The sequence below is a fragment of the Panthera leo genome, chromosome F2 (genome assembly GCF_018350215.1).
Source record: "Panthera leo isolate Ple1 chromosome F2, P.leo_Ple1_pat1.1, whole genome shotgun sequence".
Classification (NCBI taxonomy): Eukaryota; Metazoa; Chordata; class Mammalia; order Carnivora; family Felidae; genus Panthera; species Panthera leo.
Genome location: NC_056695.1, coordinates 38,270,652 through 38,289,107, shown reverse-complemented (window position 1 = coordinate 38,289,107; position 18,456 = coordinate 38,270,652). Strand labels below are relative to the sequence as shown.

Here is an 18,456-nt window from a genome sequence, read left to right as displayed (position 1 = left end):
TAAAAAAAAAAAAAAAAATATATATATATATATATATATATACACATATAAATATAAACATATAAAATATATATTTTTATATTTTATATATACATATAAATATATACATATATACACATATATATTTATGTGTGTGTGTATATATATGTATGTGTATATATATGTATATGTATATTTATATATACACACATATAAACATACTCAGGGGCACCTGGCTGGCTGAGTCAGTATAGCCTGCAACTCTTGATCTTGGGTTATGAGTTCAAGCCCCATGTTGGGCCTAGGGGTTACTTAAAAAAAAAAAAAAACAATAAACAAACAACCAAAAACATGTGTGTGTGTGTGTGTGTGTGTGTGTGTGTATGGATTAAACATATATATATATATATATATATATATATATGGATTAAACATATATATATGGATTAAACATATATATACACATATATATACACACACATATGTATATATGTGCCTTACATTTGTTTCTTCTCTGGAAATCCGTATATATATATACACACATATATACATATATATACACATATATATATATACACACATATGTATATATGTATATGTGTGTGTGTGTGTGTGTATATATGTATATATATATGTATATATGTGTGTATATATATATATGGATTTCCAGAGAAGGCACAAATGTAAGTTCTTTAGGGGCCTTCCCCATCCCAGTGTCTTGTTTAAATTTATATATATTGTACTCCTAGTATATACAAGACCATTGTACTCCTAGCTTAGTTCAGTGATGCTTATCCCCTGGTTTCCCTTCTAATAGAGTTAAAAAGGGAGAGCAGTAAAAAAAAAAAAAAAAAGCTTATATTTATAGCAAATCTATGTGCCAAGCACTGATAATTATTTATATTCCATACATTTTCTCATTCAATTATCATAAATACCCTATGAGTTGGTATTATTTTCTTTGTTTTACAGACTAATTCAACAAAAGAGGTATAGAGAAGTTAAATTAACTGAACTAAGATCACTATTTAGAGGTACTGAATTCAAATTATATGCAATCATATTGAAATATAATTGATCTCCAAGCCTGCCCCCCCCCCCCCCCAGCACAGAGGAGAAAGATGGAGACATCAAGGTGACCAAGTGGAGGTAGCATGTGGTTATGCGCCAAGGAGAGAAATTATAATCCTTACAATAACATATTTAATATGAGTATGCTTTACGTTGCACAGATATTAATAAAACATACTTCTTAGATGGACTTTAATGTTTCAAATTAAACTTCTTCCCCAAAACATGATGTTTCTTGAGGAACTCTCCTTTGCCTTTCTCACTGCTTTTCTTATATCAAATACTGTTTTAGCTGTGATGGGTCATTATACAGTGACCTCCCTGCATTCATGCCCCTCTGCATGTGACACTGCCACACTTCCCATCAAGAGACTGAATTTATCCCTCTGCTCGCTTGAATGCGGGCTGGCCTTATGACTTGCTCTGACCAGTAAAGAGTGGTAGAAACAAGCTTGTACCTGTTCCAAAATTGGGACCCATGAGGCCTTGGCAGCATCTGCCTCTGCCCTGTGGGAGCGCTATTCTGAGAGTGAGTTCAACAAAGGTGCCCAGGATGAAAGCAAGTTTGGAGAGCGAGGATCAGCCAATCCAGCTTTCTCAGCTGAGTGCAGTCAGCAGCGCAACCACCAGCTGAATGCACCTTTCTGAAAAATAACGCATTGTTATTTCAGTCTCTAAGTTTTAGGATGCTGGATTCTTCCAAAGCAATAATAGGTTAACCAGACAAAGTGGGATGGACCAGAAGTACAAAGTAATAGATTAATTCAACAGGAATGAGTAGTTAAAGTACAAAGCAATAGATAAATGTAAGAGAAATTAGTATCGCTCCAACAAAACCCAAAGCACATGGCAGTCTTCAGGCCAGGCAGCGGGTGAATGCTGGAAGGGGCAGAGACGAGACTGTCGGTGAAAGCTAGAAAAGCAGGGAGGAGATTGCTCCTGGAGACCAGAGGGCAGAGAGTAGACCAATTAACTCTTGTCTGTGGTAACTTGTAGGTAGTAAACATACCTAATGAACTCGTTGACCTCACTAATGTCATTTCTATGTAGAACACAGAAAGTAACAATTAGCTTCTTTTAGCTCTCTTTGATGGGAGGTGGCATTTTCTATCGCTGCCATAAAAAATTACAACAAACTCAACAGTTCAAACAGCATACATGTATCATTTTACAGTTCTGTTGAAATCCAGAGGCAGTAAAAATTAAAACCAGATGAGTAAAATAGTATTTAGCTAGAGTTTATTGTGCACAAAAGAATAGCTCACGAACTAGGTCTTCAAATCCAACACTGAGATGAAGCTTAGAGGCAGGATGTCATAGGATGGCTTATAAAGTGCAAATGAGGAAGTTGTTTAATCTTTACAATGACTGACGATCATAATAGGGGTTGATCATGAAGAGAGGCCTCTGAGCCTCTAACTTTCTTTGGACAGGAAGCAGGAGGCAGGCTGAGGGAGATACAAGAATATGGTAGAAGTGACATTATTTGAGACGCAGAGCCTAGATCTGGAAAAGGTGCCATAGCTTCCGCAGTCACCCTCTCACCCCTCAAATACTGCCTACCAGGTATGTGAAGAAGCCTGGAATGACAGACTTTGAAGAGCTGAAGAGAGACAACCCGCCCCCACCCCCCCCACCCCCATCCAAGCTGCCTCAGTTGAGCTAGCCCCTAGCCAATCTGCCAGATGAATGCAGCTCCCTGAATACAAGCCCAGGCAAGACCAATAGAATAACCACACAACTACCTATAGAGACATGAAAAATAACAAATCATGTTGTTTTAAACCACTGGATTTGGGTATGGTGGGTTGCTCAGTAGTAGGTAACTAAAATTGTAGTGTAAGTAGCTTCAGTAAGTAGTAAGATACAGCTTTTACTAGCTCACACATTATCTATTTATATTGTGCTTGTATCCCAAAAGAAACATTACCTTATTTCCTGAGTAGAGATGGAAAAATACTATCATCATAAAATGCCTTGGATTGATAAGAATTATTTAATGTTTATTGAGTAACCATAAACTATAGTATTATTTTTATTTTATTTTATTTTTTTTTAATTTTTTTAACATTTATTTATTTTTGAGACAGAGAGAGACAGAGCATGAACGGGGGAGGGTCAGAGAGAGAGGGAGACACAGAATCTGAAACAGGCTCCAGGCTCTGAGCGGTCAGCACAGAGCCCGACGCGGGGCTTGAACTCACGGACGTGACCGTGAGATCATGACCTGAGCCGAAGTCGGACGCTCAACCGACTGAGCCACCCAGGCGCCCCTATAGAATTATTTTTAAACTAGAATGAAGTGATACCTAATAAAAGTTTTTTGTTTGTTTGTTTGTTTTTGTTTACTTTTTACGAAACTTCGCATTGCTGCAAATATACCCTTGGTTTACCCTCTACCTTGTATAGTGTGAGAAGAGTGATTACCACTAGCTGTGTCACCCTCTAATGAATTCTGAAATAGATAAAGAAGCCATATAAAGAAGGAAAGAAAGAAAGAAAGAAAGAAAGAAAGAAAGAAACAAACAAACCTTTTTACCTGGACAATAAAGGGACCCTAGTTGAAGAGAAAATAATGGAACAGTAAAAACGGTGGTCAGATGGCAACGCTGTCATCTTCATCAAAAAAAATCACAAGATGCTCCATGTTTTTTCCGCTAACAATTTGCTTTAGTAAGATTCTGGCACTGTGGAGGATTTACTCATACACTCGTTTGCTTATTTATTTGGCAAATATTTATCGAGTGCTTCTTAATGAACCAGGCATTGTGTTAGATACTGGAGATACAAGAGTTAATGAGACAGTTATGGTTTCTGACTCACAAAGTCAGTGGGGAATAAGGGGGAGGTGGGTAATAGAAACGCAAATCCACTGTTACAATCCAGTGTGATAGGCCCCAGGACAGGATGCTAGAGTAATAGGATTTTGTTGATTCTTCTTAAAAGTTTCTTTAACTCAATAGCTTCTTTCACTGCACCCTAAAACAAAAACAAAAACAAACCAAAAAGCCTGCCATTCATTTTTGTAAAATGTTCATTTTTGCAGGGACCGCTACATCTTGACCTCTCACTTTTCAGGTTTCTGGAGATCTATAAACGCCCTTGGATTATATCGTATGGGGATCCTTATATTGTGTTGGGTCCTGATACTACTGACCCATAAAAGATGCTGCATAATAGAAAGCATTATTCTTTGATTTTCCCTTAGGATTTCCAGCTGATGCCTAAATGGATTTTTTGGAAGAAAGAGTATCTTCAGAGAGCAAAATGAAGACCCTTCTTAATGTAACATGAGAAGCAGTTTCAAATTTCTAAAGCCAGCTTTTCCTCCTGACCCTTTAAATCTACAGCTGGGACTACCAGCCTCATTTTTTATTTGTTTTCAACTGTGTTCCCACACAGACATCTGGAGGATAAAGACCATTGCCCTGTGTATTCACCTTTGTAGACCCAGGAAGCACATAATATATGTTTGTTGAATGGCTCCAAGAATTACTGCAGAAAAATTATCTTTTGATAATTTCCTATTGCGTTTCTGTCTGGCATACTCAAAACGTTGATTTTTAAGCCACTTTAGCCAACCACCAAAATAGGAGAAGAAAAAAACAAGAAAGCATGCCGGTAACTATGCCTAGCTTTTTTTTTTCCTTACTCTCTTTTACATGTGAAAGATCATTCTAAAACGCTAGCTCAAGAAAAGTAGTTTTTAATTGCTTTACATTATTCATAAGCTTCATTATTGTATAAGGTGTCAGGGACAATATGGTCCAAAAACAAAACTATGAGGGCAACGTGTTTTGTCAAATTAAACTTGTAAAAGCCAGCACACTATGCATCATTTCAGTAAGATACTGTTAGGAGAGTGCCAAACAGATACGAGAAAACAAGGACAAGCAAGGAATGGCACCACTCCTGCAGAAATTTACTTCGTCCTAGACAACAGAAACTGAAAAGTGATTTTCCAACAAAAGCAGCAGCAGCCCTCAAGAAGGAATTGATAACCTTAGGAGTAAGCTTTCTTCCCTTAACTGCTGCAAAGTTGGACGGCACAGAATCCCTCCTCCTCCCCCCGCCCCCGCCCCCATCTTGGAGCTGAACTTGAGATCCGTGTTTGCTGTAGTTTTTCCGCAGTCAAGGCCTTTTCTCCTACCCCCTTTCAGGTTGCTCTTTACCCTTCTTCCTCTTCTTAGCTAAGGAAACGTAAAGTACAAAGAGAAGAGTTGCAGCCCCTTTCTCTCGCCTCCCCCGCCCGCCCCTCTTTCTGTGGCTCCGCACCTTCCCTTCCCCGCCTTCCGGGGGCAGCCCTACTGTGTTCCCTGGCTCCCGCTCCTCCCCTTCTCCACTCCTCCCCTCCGCCCCTCTCCCGGGCTCCGTCTTTCTCGCTCCCCTCCCCTCCCCCAGACTGGCTTCCCAGCGCGCTTCCCTTCCCCCGCCTCTCGGTCCCGCACCCTCCCCTCCCCCCGCCTCCTGCCTTGTGACACAGCCCGGGTCCTCCCGGAGGCGGCGGCAGCAGCAGCAGCAGCGGCAGCGGCAGCAGCAGCAGCAGCGGCCGCGGCAGTAGCCACCACCTCCGCGGGCGCCGCAGCCCCCGGCTCAGCCTCCCCCCGGCCCCGCCGCCGCCGCAGTCATGGCTGCTGACGGGGTGGACGAACGCTCGCCGCTGCTGTCAGCATCCCACTCGGGGAATGTCACTCCCACGGCCCCGCCGTACTTACAGGAAAGCAGCCCCAGAGGTAAGGCCAGCATAGACCTTTCTACTTCGAAAGGAAAAGCCTAGAATGTGAAAGACCAAGGGAGCTGTAGCTCCGAGGCGGAGGCGAGCCTCTCACTTGGGCTGGGAGAGAGGGATGCTGACTGTGCCTTCCCAAGCCCGAACCTGCTTGGCTGGGAGCTTCCCCGCAGGGCTTTTGGTGGGGTGGAGTGTGAGCGTGAGTGTGTGTGTGTGTGTGTGTGTGTGTGTGTGTGTGCGCGCGCGCGTGTGTGTATTTCACCCCTTCTCACCCGCTGGGTGTGTGTGGGGAGTGTGTGTGTGTGTGTGTGTGTGTGTGTGTGTGTGTGTGGCGCGCGTCCGTCCGCGTGTGTGTGTGTGTGTGTGTGTGTGTGTATTTCACCACTTCTTGTCCAGGGGTACAGGATGTGACATGAATTTCCCAAACTGGGTTTTACTGTTTTAGAACAGCTCCTAAGTGCAGCTGGAGGAGGTGCAAATCTTTCACAATCATTCACAAATCCTTTCAGGTTGCTGAGAAACCCCTAGTACTGCTCACCTTGGGATCTGTCCTTGAAAGGGCTTAGCTTGAAAAATGTGCATCTCCTCCTGTTCCCCCACCAGTGCTCTGTTCAATCAGGGAATTGTCTCCCCAAAAGGAATAGAATGAATCAATATTCTTAATATGTCTGAAATTCCTGCCCTTCCCTGTTACTCCTCTTAGTAACGAGTATATGTTAGCTTTAATGGTGAATGATGAAGAATAAAAAGGAAGATGTACTATTTTTTATGCATGTCTGGGTGAGATTGAAATGAACTTACTTCTAAAAGTAACCCAAGTTAATCCTGCATGTACTTCTATTTATTTACTGCTCAAGATGGAATCAGAAACAATTTGATAGAGGTGGGATCTGAAGAAAGAAGTGTGTGGGTGGGGGGAGGTGTTTAGCAAACTATTCAAAGATCTTTGTTCTAAGCCTTGTAGTCGAGTTCTATAGTAGAAAGAAGGTGGAGTCAGGACTTACAGAAAATGGAAGACAAGACTTTAAAAAACCACTTAGAGTAATGAATGGTCAAATGTGGCACTTGCAAACGTAGCTTAAGTGCATCTCTCTTTTTGGCTGAATTTGAGAGGAGTTTAAAAACCCAAGGAGACAGATGTTAATGCCTTTGAAAATATGGGCAGATCATGTTTCTTGTAACACAACTTTTTCCAAGTTCAAGTCTGGAATTGGAGCGGTTGTGGAGCAGGTTCAACTTGTTTAGTGTTTAAAATTTCCACTTAATGAATTACAACAATCTAGATCTTAATCTGCACTTAACAAGAAGCAGGACAGAGGAAAAAGATGTTCAGCTGTGAATAATTCAGTGTGATCAATGAGTTAAGAAATAAGGTGCAAAATGGAGCAGAGACTCACCTACAGAAAAGCCACAAGTCATGTTTGTAGGTCCATGTTAAACTTGTATCAGAGGATACCAGTTGGGGGAATTTCCTTTAATGCACAAATTTGATATTAATATTTTACTCTTAACCTAAATTGGGTGGTCTAGAAGAAGTTTAACCACTTATAAATGAATGTTTCATCAAGTCACCCCTTGAGGCAAAATATTTGCAATTTATTAAAAGACAAACTTTGGAGTTAAGCAACTGTCCTCTGACAGATTTTCATGCCCTCTATCTTGCATCTTTGTTTTTGTATTTTTAGCCACAGTGGCGAAATTATTCCACAAAAATAGTCATACTCACGGACCTGCTTGTAGAATTCTGTATCATTTGCCATGTATTTGTTTAATCTGATAAAACCCCTCACATTACAGAAGAAGTTGCAAAGTCCAGTTCAGCCACTGAGAAAAAGAAGTTTCATTCCAGATAACTTAATAACCGAAGAAATTCAATGTATTAAAGAACGAAATTCAACTGAGTAAATTTGAAAGATCTTATTGGCTTGGGGCGCCTGGGTGGCTCAGTCAGTTAAGCATCCGACTTAGGCTCAGGTCATGATCTCACTGTTGGAGAGTTCCAGTTTGAGCCCTGAGTGGGGCTCTGTGCTGACAGTGGGGAGCCTGGATCCTGCTTCAGATTCTGTGTCTCCCTCTCTTTCTCTGCCCCTCCCCTGCTCATACTTTCTCTCTCTCTCTCAAAAATAAATAAAGGTTAAAAAAAATTGAAGACCTTACTGGCTTTATTTAATGATTCATGACTCGAGCAGCATCCCATCTAGCAGACAGAAGGGAGCTTCCAAAAGCTGTACAAAATGAAAGACTTCTATAGGCGGAATGGAGTGGGAACAAGGAAATTATACTGCCAGAAAGTGAAATGGTTGTGGGAAGACCACTTTCCTTTATGGGATGGCAGGGGTTTATCAGGCAGATGACCTCACTAGTGCGGATCAGGTAGTTCCTGATTCACTTTAAGATTCCATTTCTGGAAGAGGTCGAAAGTGTAATTAAGTCTCAGTTTGGTGATATGGAGCTAAGCTTAAGTGACTCCATTTTGAGCCCGTTGTCTTGTTTTTAACAATTGATTTAGCTAAAAGCTGTTTCTGCCTTATGGTAGAATATAATTTTTTTTCTATACCTGGTGGATAAGAAAGGTTAGATAATTAGAAACACTAATTTCATGTGGCATAATACCTAGGAAGCAAGAAGCATAGATGAGAAGTGAGAACATTTTATGTGTTGGCATTTTTGTCAGAATATCTTCTCTTAAATAACAAATAAGCATCTTCATATATATTTTGAGTAATACACAAAATCCGATTCTAGAACACCAGTCCTATTTACCCATTCAGTGATTCACTGGGCAGCATGATGTGCTAGAGACTACTCTAGGTCAACAAGACTGACCAAACCCCCCTTGGAGCCCATGTTGAAGTGGGCAGAAATAATAAATAAACACAATGGCTAATTATTTGTATTGTAGGAAACACTCTGTTGCTAGACCAGATCTTTTCAGTCTTGAAAGTAGTTGACAAGAATTAGAGTTGAAGGTTGGGATTCAAAATAGAATAGAATGCACTTTTTGATAATGAACTTTGTTTTATAATACCATTCATAATTATGCACTTTTTTTAAAAAAAAATAGTTAAGAGCCATAACTCGTGATTATTTTCTCTAATCGAATCCTTTGCTGTTTGTGTTACCATCTAAGAACAGGAATGTTAGCTCTCCAAGATGAAGTATTCCGTTTTAAGTTGAAAGTTGGTGAAGTGTTTATTTATAGACAGGTTATTGATAATGTAGTGGGTGGTGGGAAGCAGTTAGTATTCTGCGTCTTGTTTTAGCACAGTCAGAATCATGTCTGGTCTGTGTAATAATCCACCTGGGTTTCTAAGTGGAATGCTTCTAGTGGTCTTTTACCATCAGTATCGGATTCCTGCACAGAGGAGAGGAATACCTCTCTGGTGATTAGAATACTCCATTTGGTACATGTGTCAGCTTTTGTTAAGGCATAGACATTAAAAGCAAAGACAGGTTTAGGCTCATTTGAAAAAAAAGATTGGAAGAAATACCACAAAACTTACATAATTTGACTATATTTAATTGATTTCTTTATACATCTGCTATTTTTATAAGTAGGATATAGCAAGAGAATATGACCTTTATATTTATAGACGAGACTCTGAAAAATGGTTTATATTTGGGATTGCCTAATTATCCATGTATTGAATAGGGAATGTGCTTATCTACTTCACTATAATTTTAAAGGAATTGTTATAAGAGACAGTTCATTTACTTAGTTTATTTCTGTCATTCATTCAGCAAATAAATATTTGAGTACTAGGTAAGTTCTGTGATAGGATGGGAAAAACAGATATGGCCCCTCTTCCAGTCTAGTGGGGGATATTGAGCCATCAATTACATAGTAATTTGAACAAATTCAAAGTGCAGTGGGGATAAGGACAGTGCCTGAAATTTATCCAGTGCAATGAAATTATATAATAAAAAGACTTAACCTGGTTAGGAAGACAGGGAAGACTTTCCTGAGACTTTATTGAGACTTTGGTCTCCAAGTTGAACGTGGGGAAAGGGGGATTGGAAACACATTCTAGACTAAGAAGACATTCTGTTACAAAAGCCTTCAGGAGGATGGAGTATGATGAGTACAAGGAACTGGAAGAAGGCTGGTGTGGCTAACGTGGAAGCTAACAGGGAATACACTGCAAAATGGGATTGGAGAAGTGGGTATGGTTAATGTTCTCCAAAGACCCTTCTCGCCCTCCAAAGAGCTATGCTTTTTGATATTCAAGTCCTTGGATAGTTCCTCTCCTCCTTGAATCTGGACTGACCGTGTGGTTCAATTTTGATGTATAGGATAAAGTAGAAGAGAACTGAATGACTTCAGAGACTAGGTCACAAGAGGTCTTGCAGCTTTTGCCTTGGTCTCTTATAAAATGTACCCTGAAGAAAGTAACTTGTCTTGTAAGAATTTGAATACACTGAGACTACCATGCTTTAAGGAACCCCTGACTACACATGTGGGGAGACTACATGGAGAGAGGGATGCTTGACCAGCCCTCAGACATGTGAGTGAAGAAGCCATCTTGGATGCCCAGCCCAGGTGAGCCTTCAGATGACTCCAACTCAAGCCAAATTCTTATTGTAGCTGTATGATAGATTCTAGATGATTCCCATCCAGCTCAAGCTGAACAATCCACAGAATCATGAAAGGTAGTATTAAACTGTTGTTTTAAACCACTAAGTTTTGGGGTGATTTGTTTTGCAGCAACAGATGGCCAGAGGAATTAAGTATTGCTCAGTCCATGCAGGGTATTATTGTTCATGTTGAGAAATTTTGCCTTCAACGAAGGGATGATCTGGTCACATCTTTATTATTATTATTATTATTATTATTATTATTATTACATATGTATCATCATCATGATTATTTAAATGGAAATACAATTGACACAACGTTACATTCATTTTAGGTGTAGAACACAGTGACTGGGATGTATGTTATGCTGTGCTCACCACAAGTATAGTTACCATCTGTCAGTATACAGCTCTCTTACAGTACCATTGACTATATTCTCTATGATGTGCCTTTTATCCATGGGACTTATTCATTCAATAATTGGAAACCTGTATCTTCCACTCCACGTTCTCCAACTTGCCCAACCTCCAACCCTCCTACCCCTTCCTACCTCCTCCCTCTGACCACCATCAGTGTGTTCTCTGTATTTATGGATCTGTTTTTGCTATTTGTTTGTTTTGTTTTTTAGATTCCATACATATGTGAGGTATTTGTCTTTCTCTGTGTTTTTATTTTTTTTAAGTTTTTTTAAAAAACTGATTGAGAGAGAGATAACTGGGGAGGGGCAGAGAGAGGGGGATAAAGAGAATCCCAAGCCGGCTTCACACTGCCGGCACAGAGCCCTACATGGGGTTCGATCCCATGAACCGTGAGATCATGACCGGAACTGAAATCAAGAGTCAGATGCTTAACTGACCAAACCACCCAGGCACCCCTGTCTTTTTATTTTTAAGTAGGCTCTGCACTGGGTGCAGAGCCCAATGTGGGGCTCAAACTCATACTCACAACCCTGTGATAAAGACTTGAGTTGAGATCAAGAGCTGGACGCTTAACCGACTGAGCTATCCGGGTGCCCCTGTCTTTCTCTGTCGTATTTTACTTAGCATAATACCTTTTTGGTCTATTCATGTTGTCATAAATGGCAGCATCTTGTTCTTTTTTATGGCAGAGTAATATTCCAGTGTGTGTGTGTGTGTGTGTGTGTGTGTGTGTGTGTGTGTTGTGTGTGTGTGTATACATACACATTGCATCTTCTTTATCCATTCCTATGTTGATGGACTCTTAGGTTGCTTCCACATCTTGGCTATCATAAATAATGCTGCAGTATACATAGGGGTGCATATATCTTTTTCAATTAGTGTTTTTGTTTTCTTGGGGAAAATACTCAGTAGTGAAATACTGGATCATATGCCATTTCTATTTTTAATTTTTTGCGAAGCCTTCATACTGTTTTCTACAGTGGATGCACCAGTTTGCATTCTCACCAACAGTGTAATGAAGAACGTTCCTTTTTTCTCCACATCCTCGCCAACACTGTTGTTTCTTGTGTTATTGATTTTAGCCATTCTGACAGGTGTGAGATGATATCTCATTGTAGTTTTGATTTGCATTTCTCTAATGCCTAGTGATGTTGAGCAGCTTTTCATGGTTCGGTTGGCCATCTGTATGTCTTCTTTGGAGAAATCTCTATTCTATTTTTATTATTTTTAAATCACTCTATTTCTAGAGTAGAAAATGAGTGACAGTGGAGCAAGAGACAATGAGGATCCATGGCTTGAGTGGCCACTGAAATGATTCAGGCAGATCAGTTATGATGTGATGATAGCTTGGACTCGGGTGGTGGAGGTGGAGACAAGATGATGTTAAGGAAGTAAATTAAAGACAACTTGATGGTAGATTGGCTGAGAGGGTGAGAAGGAGGTGGCAAGAATATCTTCCAGAGTGTCCACAGCCTGATGTGATTGCCTACCCTGAGAGATCCCCAGAAGAGCATCAGTTTTTGGGAAACACAGGTCATGAGCTTACTTTTAGACATGACACATTTAAGATGGTTTCAAATATCCAAGAAGAGATGTCAGGTAGGCAATTGGACCTACAGGTGTAGAGCTGAGAAATGAGGCCTAGGTTAAAAAACACAAAATTGTGTTATTTGTGTATTGGTGACAGCCAAGTACATGGATGTCGATTCAGAACTTCCCGAGGCCCCACCAGTGTGCCATGCAATGTGCTGAGATAGAACATACGTGTGTTAAGATATTGGTTATCATCAGTCCTTGGAACAGCAGAAGGCTTTAGGCCAGAGGCCTCCATCTCTGAGTACCTATAAAAATATTGTCATGTTCTCTGTGTACCAAAATGCACAAAAGTTTGGGAGACTATCTATGAGACCGCTTAGGGAGAAAAAAAACAAAGTAAAAAGAAGAGAGAGCCTAGGGTAAAGCTTTGAGATACTCCGACATTCAATAACTAGTTAGAGGAAGATGAACCTCCGAGAAGACTGATAAGTAGCTTCCAGGCAGGTAGGAGGAAAACCCAAAGACTCTCATATCACAGAATCAAGGAGAAGAGACCACTTCAAGAAAGGAGTAGTCGAACATGTCCAAAGCTGCAAGAAAGTACAAATAGATAAGGGCTAAAAATGTCTTTTGAACTTAGTGTCACGGAGGTCATTAGTAACCTCAGTGATAATTGTTTATACGTGTTTATATTCAAGTCCTTTTTAAAGAATTGAAAAATTATTCATTTCCACCTGATCTAATATTCTAATGTACATTTATTTTAATTGTAAGATCCCTTCAAGGTGACTTAACTTCAGGGAAGAGGCCAATTCTTTATTCTGAAACACACGTAGATTTCGTATGAAATGTAAGTAGACGTTGTCATTTCCTTTTTGCCTTTGTTTCACTTTTTAAAAACGTGTACATTTGAAATTGCTTGAGGAACTGTTTTCAGTGACTAGAAAATAAATTCACTTCTGGTTGAAGAGATAAGTTATTTACTATGTAACCCCTGCATTCCTCACTTAGAAATTGTATTGTTTTTAGTGGTCCTCTTCTGTCCTCTACCTGCAGAAATCTAAAGTTAGAAATGGTGCCTCAGTTTAAAGTGGGGCAAAGTCTTATTTCACTTAGAACTATGTTCTGTTCCAGCCTAGAGTTTTGTTGAGTGTCTGAGTTCAGGCTGCTATCACAGAATACCATACACTGGGTGGCTGAAACACCACATTTCTTTCTCACAGTTCTGGAGGTCGGGAGGTCCAAGATCCAAGTGCCAATAGGTTTAGCATCTGGTGAGAGCTGAGGGTGTCTTCAGGTTGCAGAGTGCTGACTTCTTGTATCCTCCTCACATGATGGAAAGAGTGCACTCCACTCTCCACTCCTTTTGTAACAGCGCTAGCCTCATGCCTGAGGGTTTCGCCGTTATGGCCTAATTACCTCTCAAAGGCCCCACCTCCTAATACCATCACATTGGGGGTGAGAGATTCAACACGAATTTTGAGGGGACGTAAGCATTCAGTCCGGTGCGCTGAATTAGAGTTCTCGAATATATTTGGGCAGTCTGTTACATTTCTGAACCTCCTCGCATCCTTGCGGAGTTTGGGGTTGGCTGTGGATTGGCAGGAGAAGGTGAGGCAGACCCAGAGACCCACACCATACGCGTGACCCACTGTAAGGTTAGCGGCTGGACCACACACCCCGTGAAGGCCTCCCCGGGGGTGTGCACCGGCTGTGGTATGGACCAAGTAGGGTCTTGCTGAAGCTGATTTTGTGATAGGCTAAAACTAACGCCACCTATAGGAGAACGATTTCAGACTGGTTCTTGGATCACAGGCTGCTTCGCTGAGGCCACATCCTTATGAAGGGAAAATGGAGCCCAAATGTTGGTGAAGTGTATCTGCTTCCAGTTTTCCAGTATTGCGGCAAGCCCATTTCTTTTATTTTTTTTTTTATTTTTTTTTTAACGTTTTATTTATTTTTGAGACAGAGAGAGACAGAACATGAACGGGGGAGGGGCAGAGAGAGAGGGAGACACAGAATCGGAAACAGGCGCCAGGCTCTGAGCCATCAGCCCAGAGCCCGACGCGGGGCTCGAACTCACGGACCGCGAGATCGTGACCGAGCCGAAGTCGGCCGCTTAACCGACTGAGCCACCCAGGCGCCCCAGCCCATTTCTTATTACAATCCTTTCCCACCGTTTGGCAGGCATCCGTCTCCATGATTCTTTTATTCTATTTTATAATGCCCACACTTCCTCCTGGCTCTAGCCAGCATCTTTAGTACATTAATCAAGACATGTTTCATTCAGTCAGTCATCCTTTCAAATATTTGAGTGCCTATTGTACTGTTCCAGATGCCCGGGAGCTTATGTTCCAGTGAGAGATACATACAGTGAGCACTATAATTTCAGAGAGTGAAGAAAATAAAGCAGGGTATGAGGATGGAGGGTTAACTGCATGGGGAGTGTCTCTGATTGCTTCAGGAAGGATACCTCAGACATGACAGTTGCTCAGAGACCTGAAAAATTAGCTGAAATCAACCATTGGAAGACAGGGGAGAAGTGTGCAAGTTGAAACATGCTGTTTGAAAACAAGGAGGGCGGTGGGTTACAGCGTGGTGTCTAAGGGGAAGTGTGGCGGAAGGGATTAGGGGACTGGGCCAGGGAAGACAAGGAGGGTTTGTAGGTCACCGTCAGAGATATGGTTGCATTCCGAGGGTAATGGCAAACCGTGGAGGGGTTGGAGCAAAGGAGAAACGTGAAATGCTTTACTTTTTAAGAAAATCGGGGCATCTGAGTGGCTGTCAGTTGAGCATCCAACTTTGGCTCAGGTCATGATCTTGTATTTCATGAGGTCAAGCCCCACGTCGGGCTTGCTGCTGTCAGCACGGAGCCCGCTTTGGATCCTCTGTCCCTATCTCTCTCTGCCCCTTCCCCACTCACACTGTGTCTCAAAAATAAGCATCAAAAAAAGAAAGAAAATCATCGTGGTTGGGATGTGGGGAGTGGATTACTGGGGGGGAAATAAGACACTGAATAAGACATGGCACTAATCAGGAGGCTGTTCATGTGGGCTAGGTAAGAGGTCTGAACCAGGGTGGACGTGGCGGAAGGAAGCAGTGAGACGTGGTTGGATTCAGGGCATATTTAAGCATAGAGCAGCAGGACTTGCCAACGGACTGAGTCAGTGGAAGAAAAGGAATCACAAATCTCCAAAACTGACCCAAGCAACTAGGAAACTCTGCTTTTATCTAAGGTAGACAAACAGGAGAAGAAGTTGTGTATGTGGGGGCAGGGGGAAGGACAGTGGAAATCCATATTCTGTTTTATTTTATTTTATATTTTAAAAATGTTTATTTTGAGAGAGAGAGAGTGTACACACACAAGTGGGGGAGGGGCAGAGAGAGAGAGAGGAAGAGAGAATCCGAAGCAGGCTCTAAGCTTTCAGCGCAGAGCCCTGTGGCAGAACCCAAGGCGGGGCTCAATTCTATGACCATGAGATCGTGACCTGGGCCAAAATCCAGAATCTGATGCTCCACTGACTGAGCCCCCCGGGTGCCCCTCAATACTCTGTTTTAGAAGCATTGAGTTTGAAATACCTTCACTCCTCACTCAGTTGGGGGTGTCGAGTAGGCAGTGGATGAGCAAGTCTGGGATATGAGGACACATCAGGGCTAGAGAGTAAATTTCATTCAGCAATTATTTATCATCTGTATGATAACACATCACTGTGGTGAGAGGTGATGCTGTGAATTTCCCATTCATTTCCAAGGACTTTGCATATGGTTTTCAGGAATGTCAAATGTTTAGGGTATAACATTCTGTTAAAATCTTGAAAGATTGGCAGATGGATACAGATGTTAGCCAGACGAATACAGATGTTAGAGAGGCGAGTTAGCCAGATGGATGTTCATTAACTATCTTTGAGGGCAATAAGCAACTATCTGGGAAGTGATCCAAATGGGGAAAAGCAGGCAACATTGGATATAGTTTTGTGCTCAGCTGTTTTGTGTTTCAGTTTTGTAAGGATGAGGAGATGTTGTATACACTGGGAGGGATATCCCTCTAATAGCTCTTAAGAGGGAATACATTCTTCCTGTTGTTTTCTGTTCTTTTGAGAGGACTTCTCTACTTTTGGGGGTGGGGGGAATGTATTAGCGTTTGTGTTGCTTTGGCACTTTTCCAGATTCTTTCCTTTTCCTGATTGCTGTCGTAAAGTGAATTTTTTTTCCCCCCGTAAGAATAAAAACAATGTGACAAAGGAATGGAAAGCATGGCTTCTCTTCCTGGCCTTCATGTCAGTTTCTCAAGCACTGGATATCTAAATCCCTTTATAATCTAAGAGATGATCTCACTACCAGGTATGGTTTAGCCTGTGGGACTTGATGCTTGAGTTCTTTCTGCTAGTGGCTAGCTGCTGACCTGAGCATAGTTATTTGACATCTCTGTGCCTCAGTTTCCTAAATGAGAAGGCGTGGTTTAGTATATTTCCTTTTGCTTTTCTATTCTATGACACAGTTGTTCTTGGTAAGCAATCTGGATACACCTACGAGAATAGATCTATAACTTTGAAATATAGGTGGTTATCTTATCTCACTCTTTTACTTCCAATGTCCCTCTTTCACTTAAGTTCCTACTCTATTACTCTCTGAAAATTGGAAAGATATTATATTAAAGAGTATTACATAGCTCTTTTAAGCATTGGAAGTCCAACTAACGTGCAATATATTATTCTGTAGAATGTGTTTGTATGTGCCACATGACGGTTAGGGCATTCTATCAAAGCATCTATTTCTAAAGGTAATGGCAAAATCCTTCTTCTTCCAAGCTGAAATATTTAACCTTGGTAGATTCATAATAGGGATTTTAAAACAGTGTATAAGAAAGTTTCTAATTGTTCAACATTTGAACATGTGGTTTCTACAGAGGGAGAATTTGGGGGAAGGTATGTTATAAGATGAAATCTTATAGTGTTAGAGAATAAAGTGCTAAGATTCACAGTCCAGAAGAAAAGAAACACAGGGTGAGAATAGTGAGTAGATTTAAGGTGAGAAGACTTTCATAAACACCCAAGTTGTTATTACTCTCAGGCCATAGGATGTTTCCCTAAAAAACACTGATATCTACTGAGCTGTATGAATTCTACCAATTAATACAAAACTATTTCAAAAATTTCTAAGAAAACCATTTTCAGATTTACAGAATTCAGAGATCCTGTTCTGTTGGTTCTCTGTACAGAATACTTTGCCATGCTCAACGAAAGGGTGTTTGTATTTGCTACCAGTCCTAAATGAAGATGTAGGTTATTACTAAAACTATTAGACATGCCTGAATGCAGGCATGTTGTAAAACCACCACAGAAACAAGCATGGGAGAGCCACAGACTGGAAGACCATGCAGCTAGGAGAGAAATGAGGAAACTCTCCATTCCATTATGGGAAGATTGCTGTGATATACAGTGGCCATACCCTCTATTGGCTATAATGAGGAACTTTCTCTCCTGGATTAACTTCTGGCTTTTGTTAGCAATCTCTGTATTTTGAAATGAAATTTAGTTAACCCATGGGGTAAAGATATCTGAACACTAGAATTTAAGGGACTTATTCACTAAATATCTTTATACACTTAGTATATGCTTAAAAAATAAGTACTGGTTTTAGGAGGTTCATTTCACTCCAAATATGTGTCTGATTTTTTGCGTAGATTTATGGAGAATGAATCAGGTCAGGAAACAAATCGCATTTTTTTTTTCAAAATTTTTTTTAACATTTATTTATTTTGGGGACAGAGAGAGACAGAGCACGAACAGGGGAGGGGCAGAGAGAGAGGGAGACACAGAATCGGAAGCAGGCTCCAGGCTCTGAGCCATCAGCCCAGAGCCTGACGCGGGCCTTGAACTCACGAACCGTGAGATCGTGACCTGAGCTGAAGTCGGATGCTTAACCAACTGAGCCACCCAGGCGCCCCCAAATCGCATTTTTTGAAATCCAAGTCAGCACAGACACTGTAGTTGATCAAGTGGAGGAAGCAAATGTGGCTTATTCACTGTCAATACTTGAAGAGAGCACTAGTACCACAGATGAGATGCATTAATAGAATGAGGCAGGAATATTGCCTTAAGAGAAACAGAGAAATCAGGGCAAAAAGCTTTTGTCGTCCAGGAATT

At 41.1% G+C, this 18,456-nt stretch overlaps 1 protein-coding gene across 2 annotated transcripts in view; it reads left to right on the top strand.

The window, feature by feature from the left end:
* Nucleotides 1-5,584: 5,584 nt before the first annotated feature.
* Nucleotides 5,585-18,456, top strand: part of PIP4P2 (phosphatidylinositol-4,5-bisphosphate 4-phosphatase 2) — a 52,150-nt gene continuing 39,278 nt past the window's right edge. Inside the window, exons 1-2 of one of the 2 annotated variants that reach the window (XM_042924081.1) lie at nt 5,718-5,783; nt 13,085-13,160. In XM_042924081.1, coding sequence (XP_042780015.1) covers nt 13,154-13,160 — 7 coding nt within the window. In that variant the 5' untranslated portion in view covers nt 5,718-5,783; nt 13,085-13,153. Of the gene's footprint in view, nt 5,784-13,084; nt 13,161-18,456 lie in introns of both variants that reach the window. The other variant, XM_042924080.1, reaches the window with a different exon arrangement.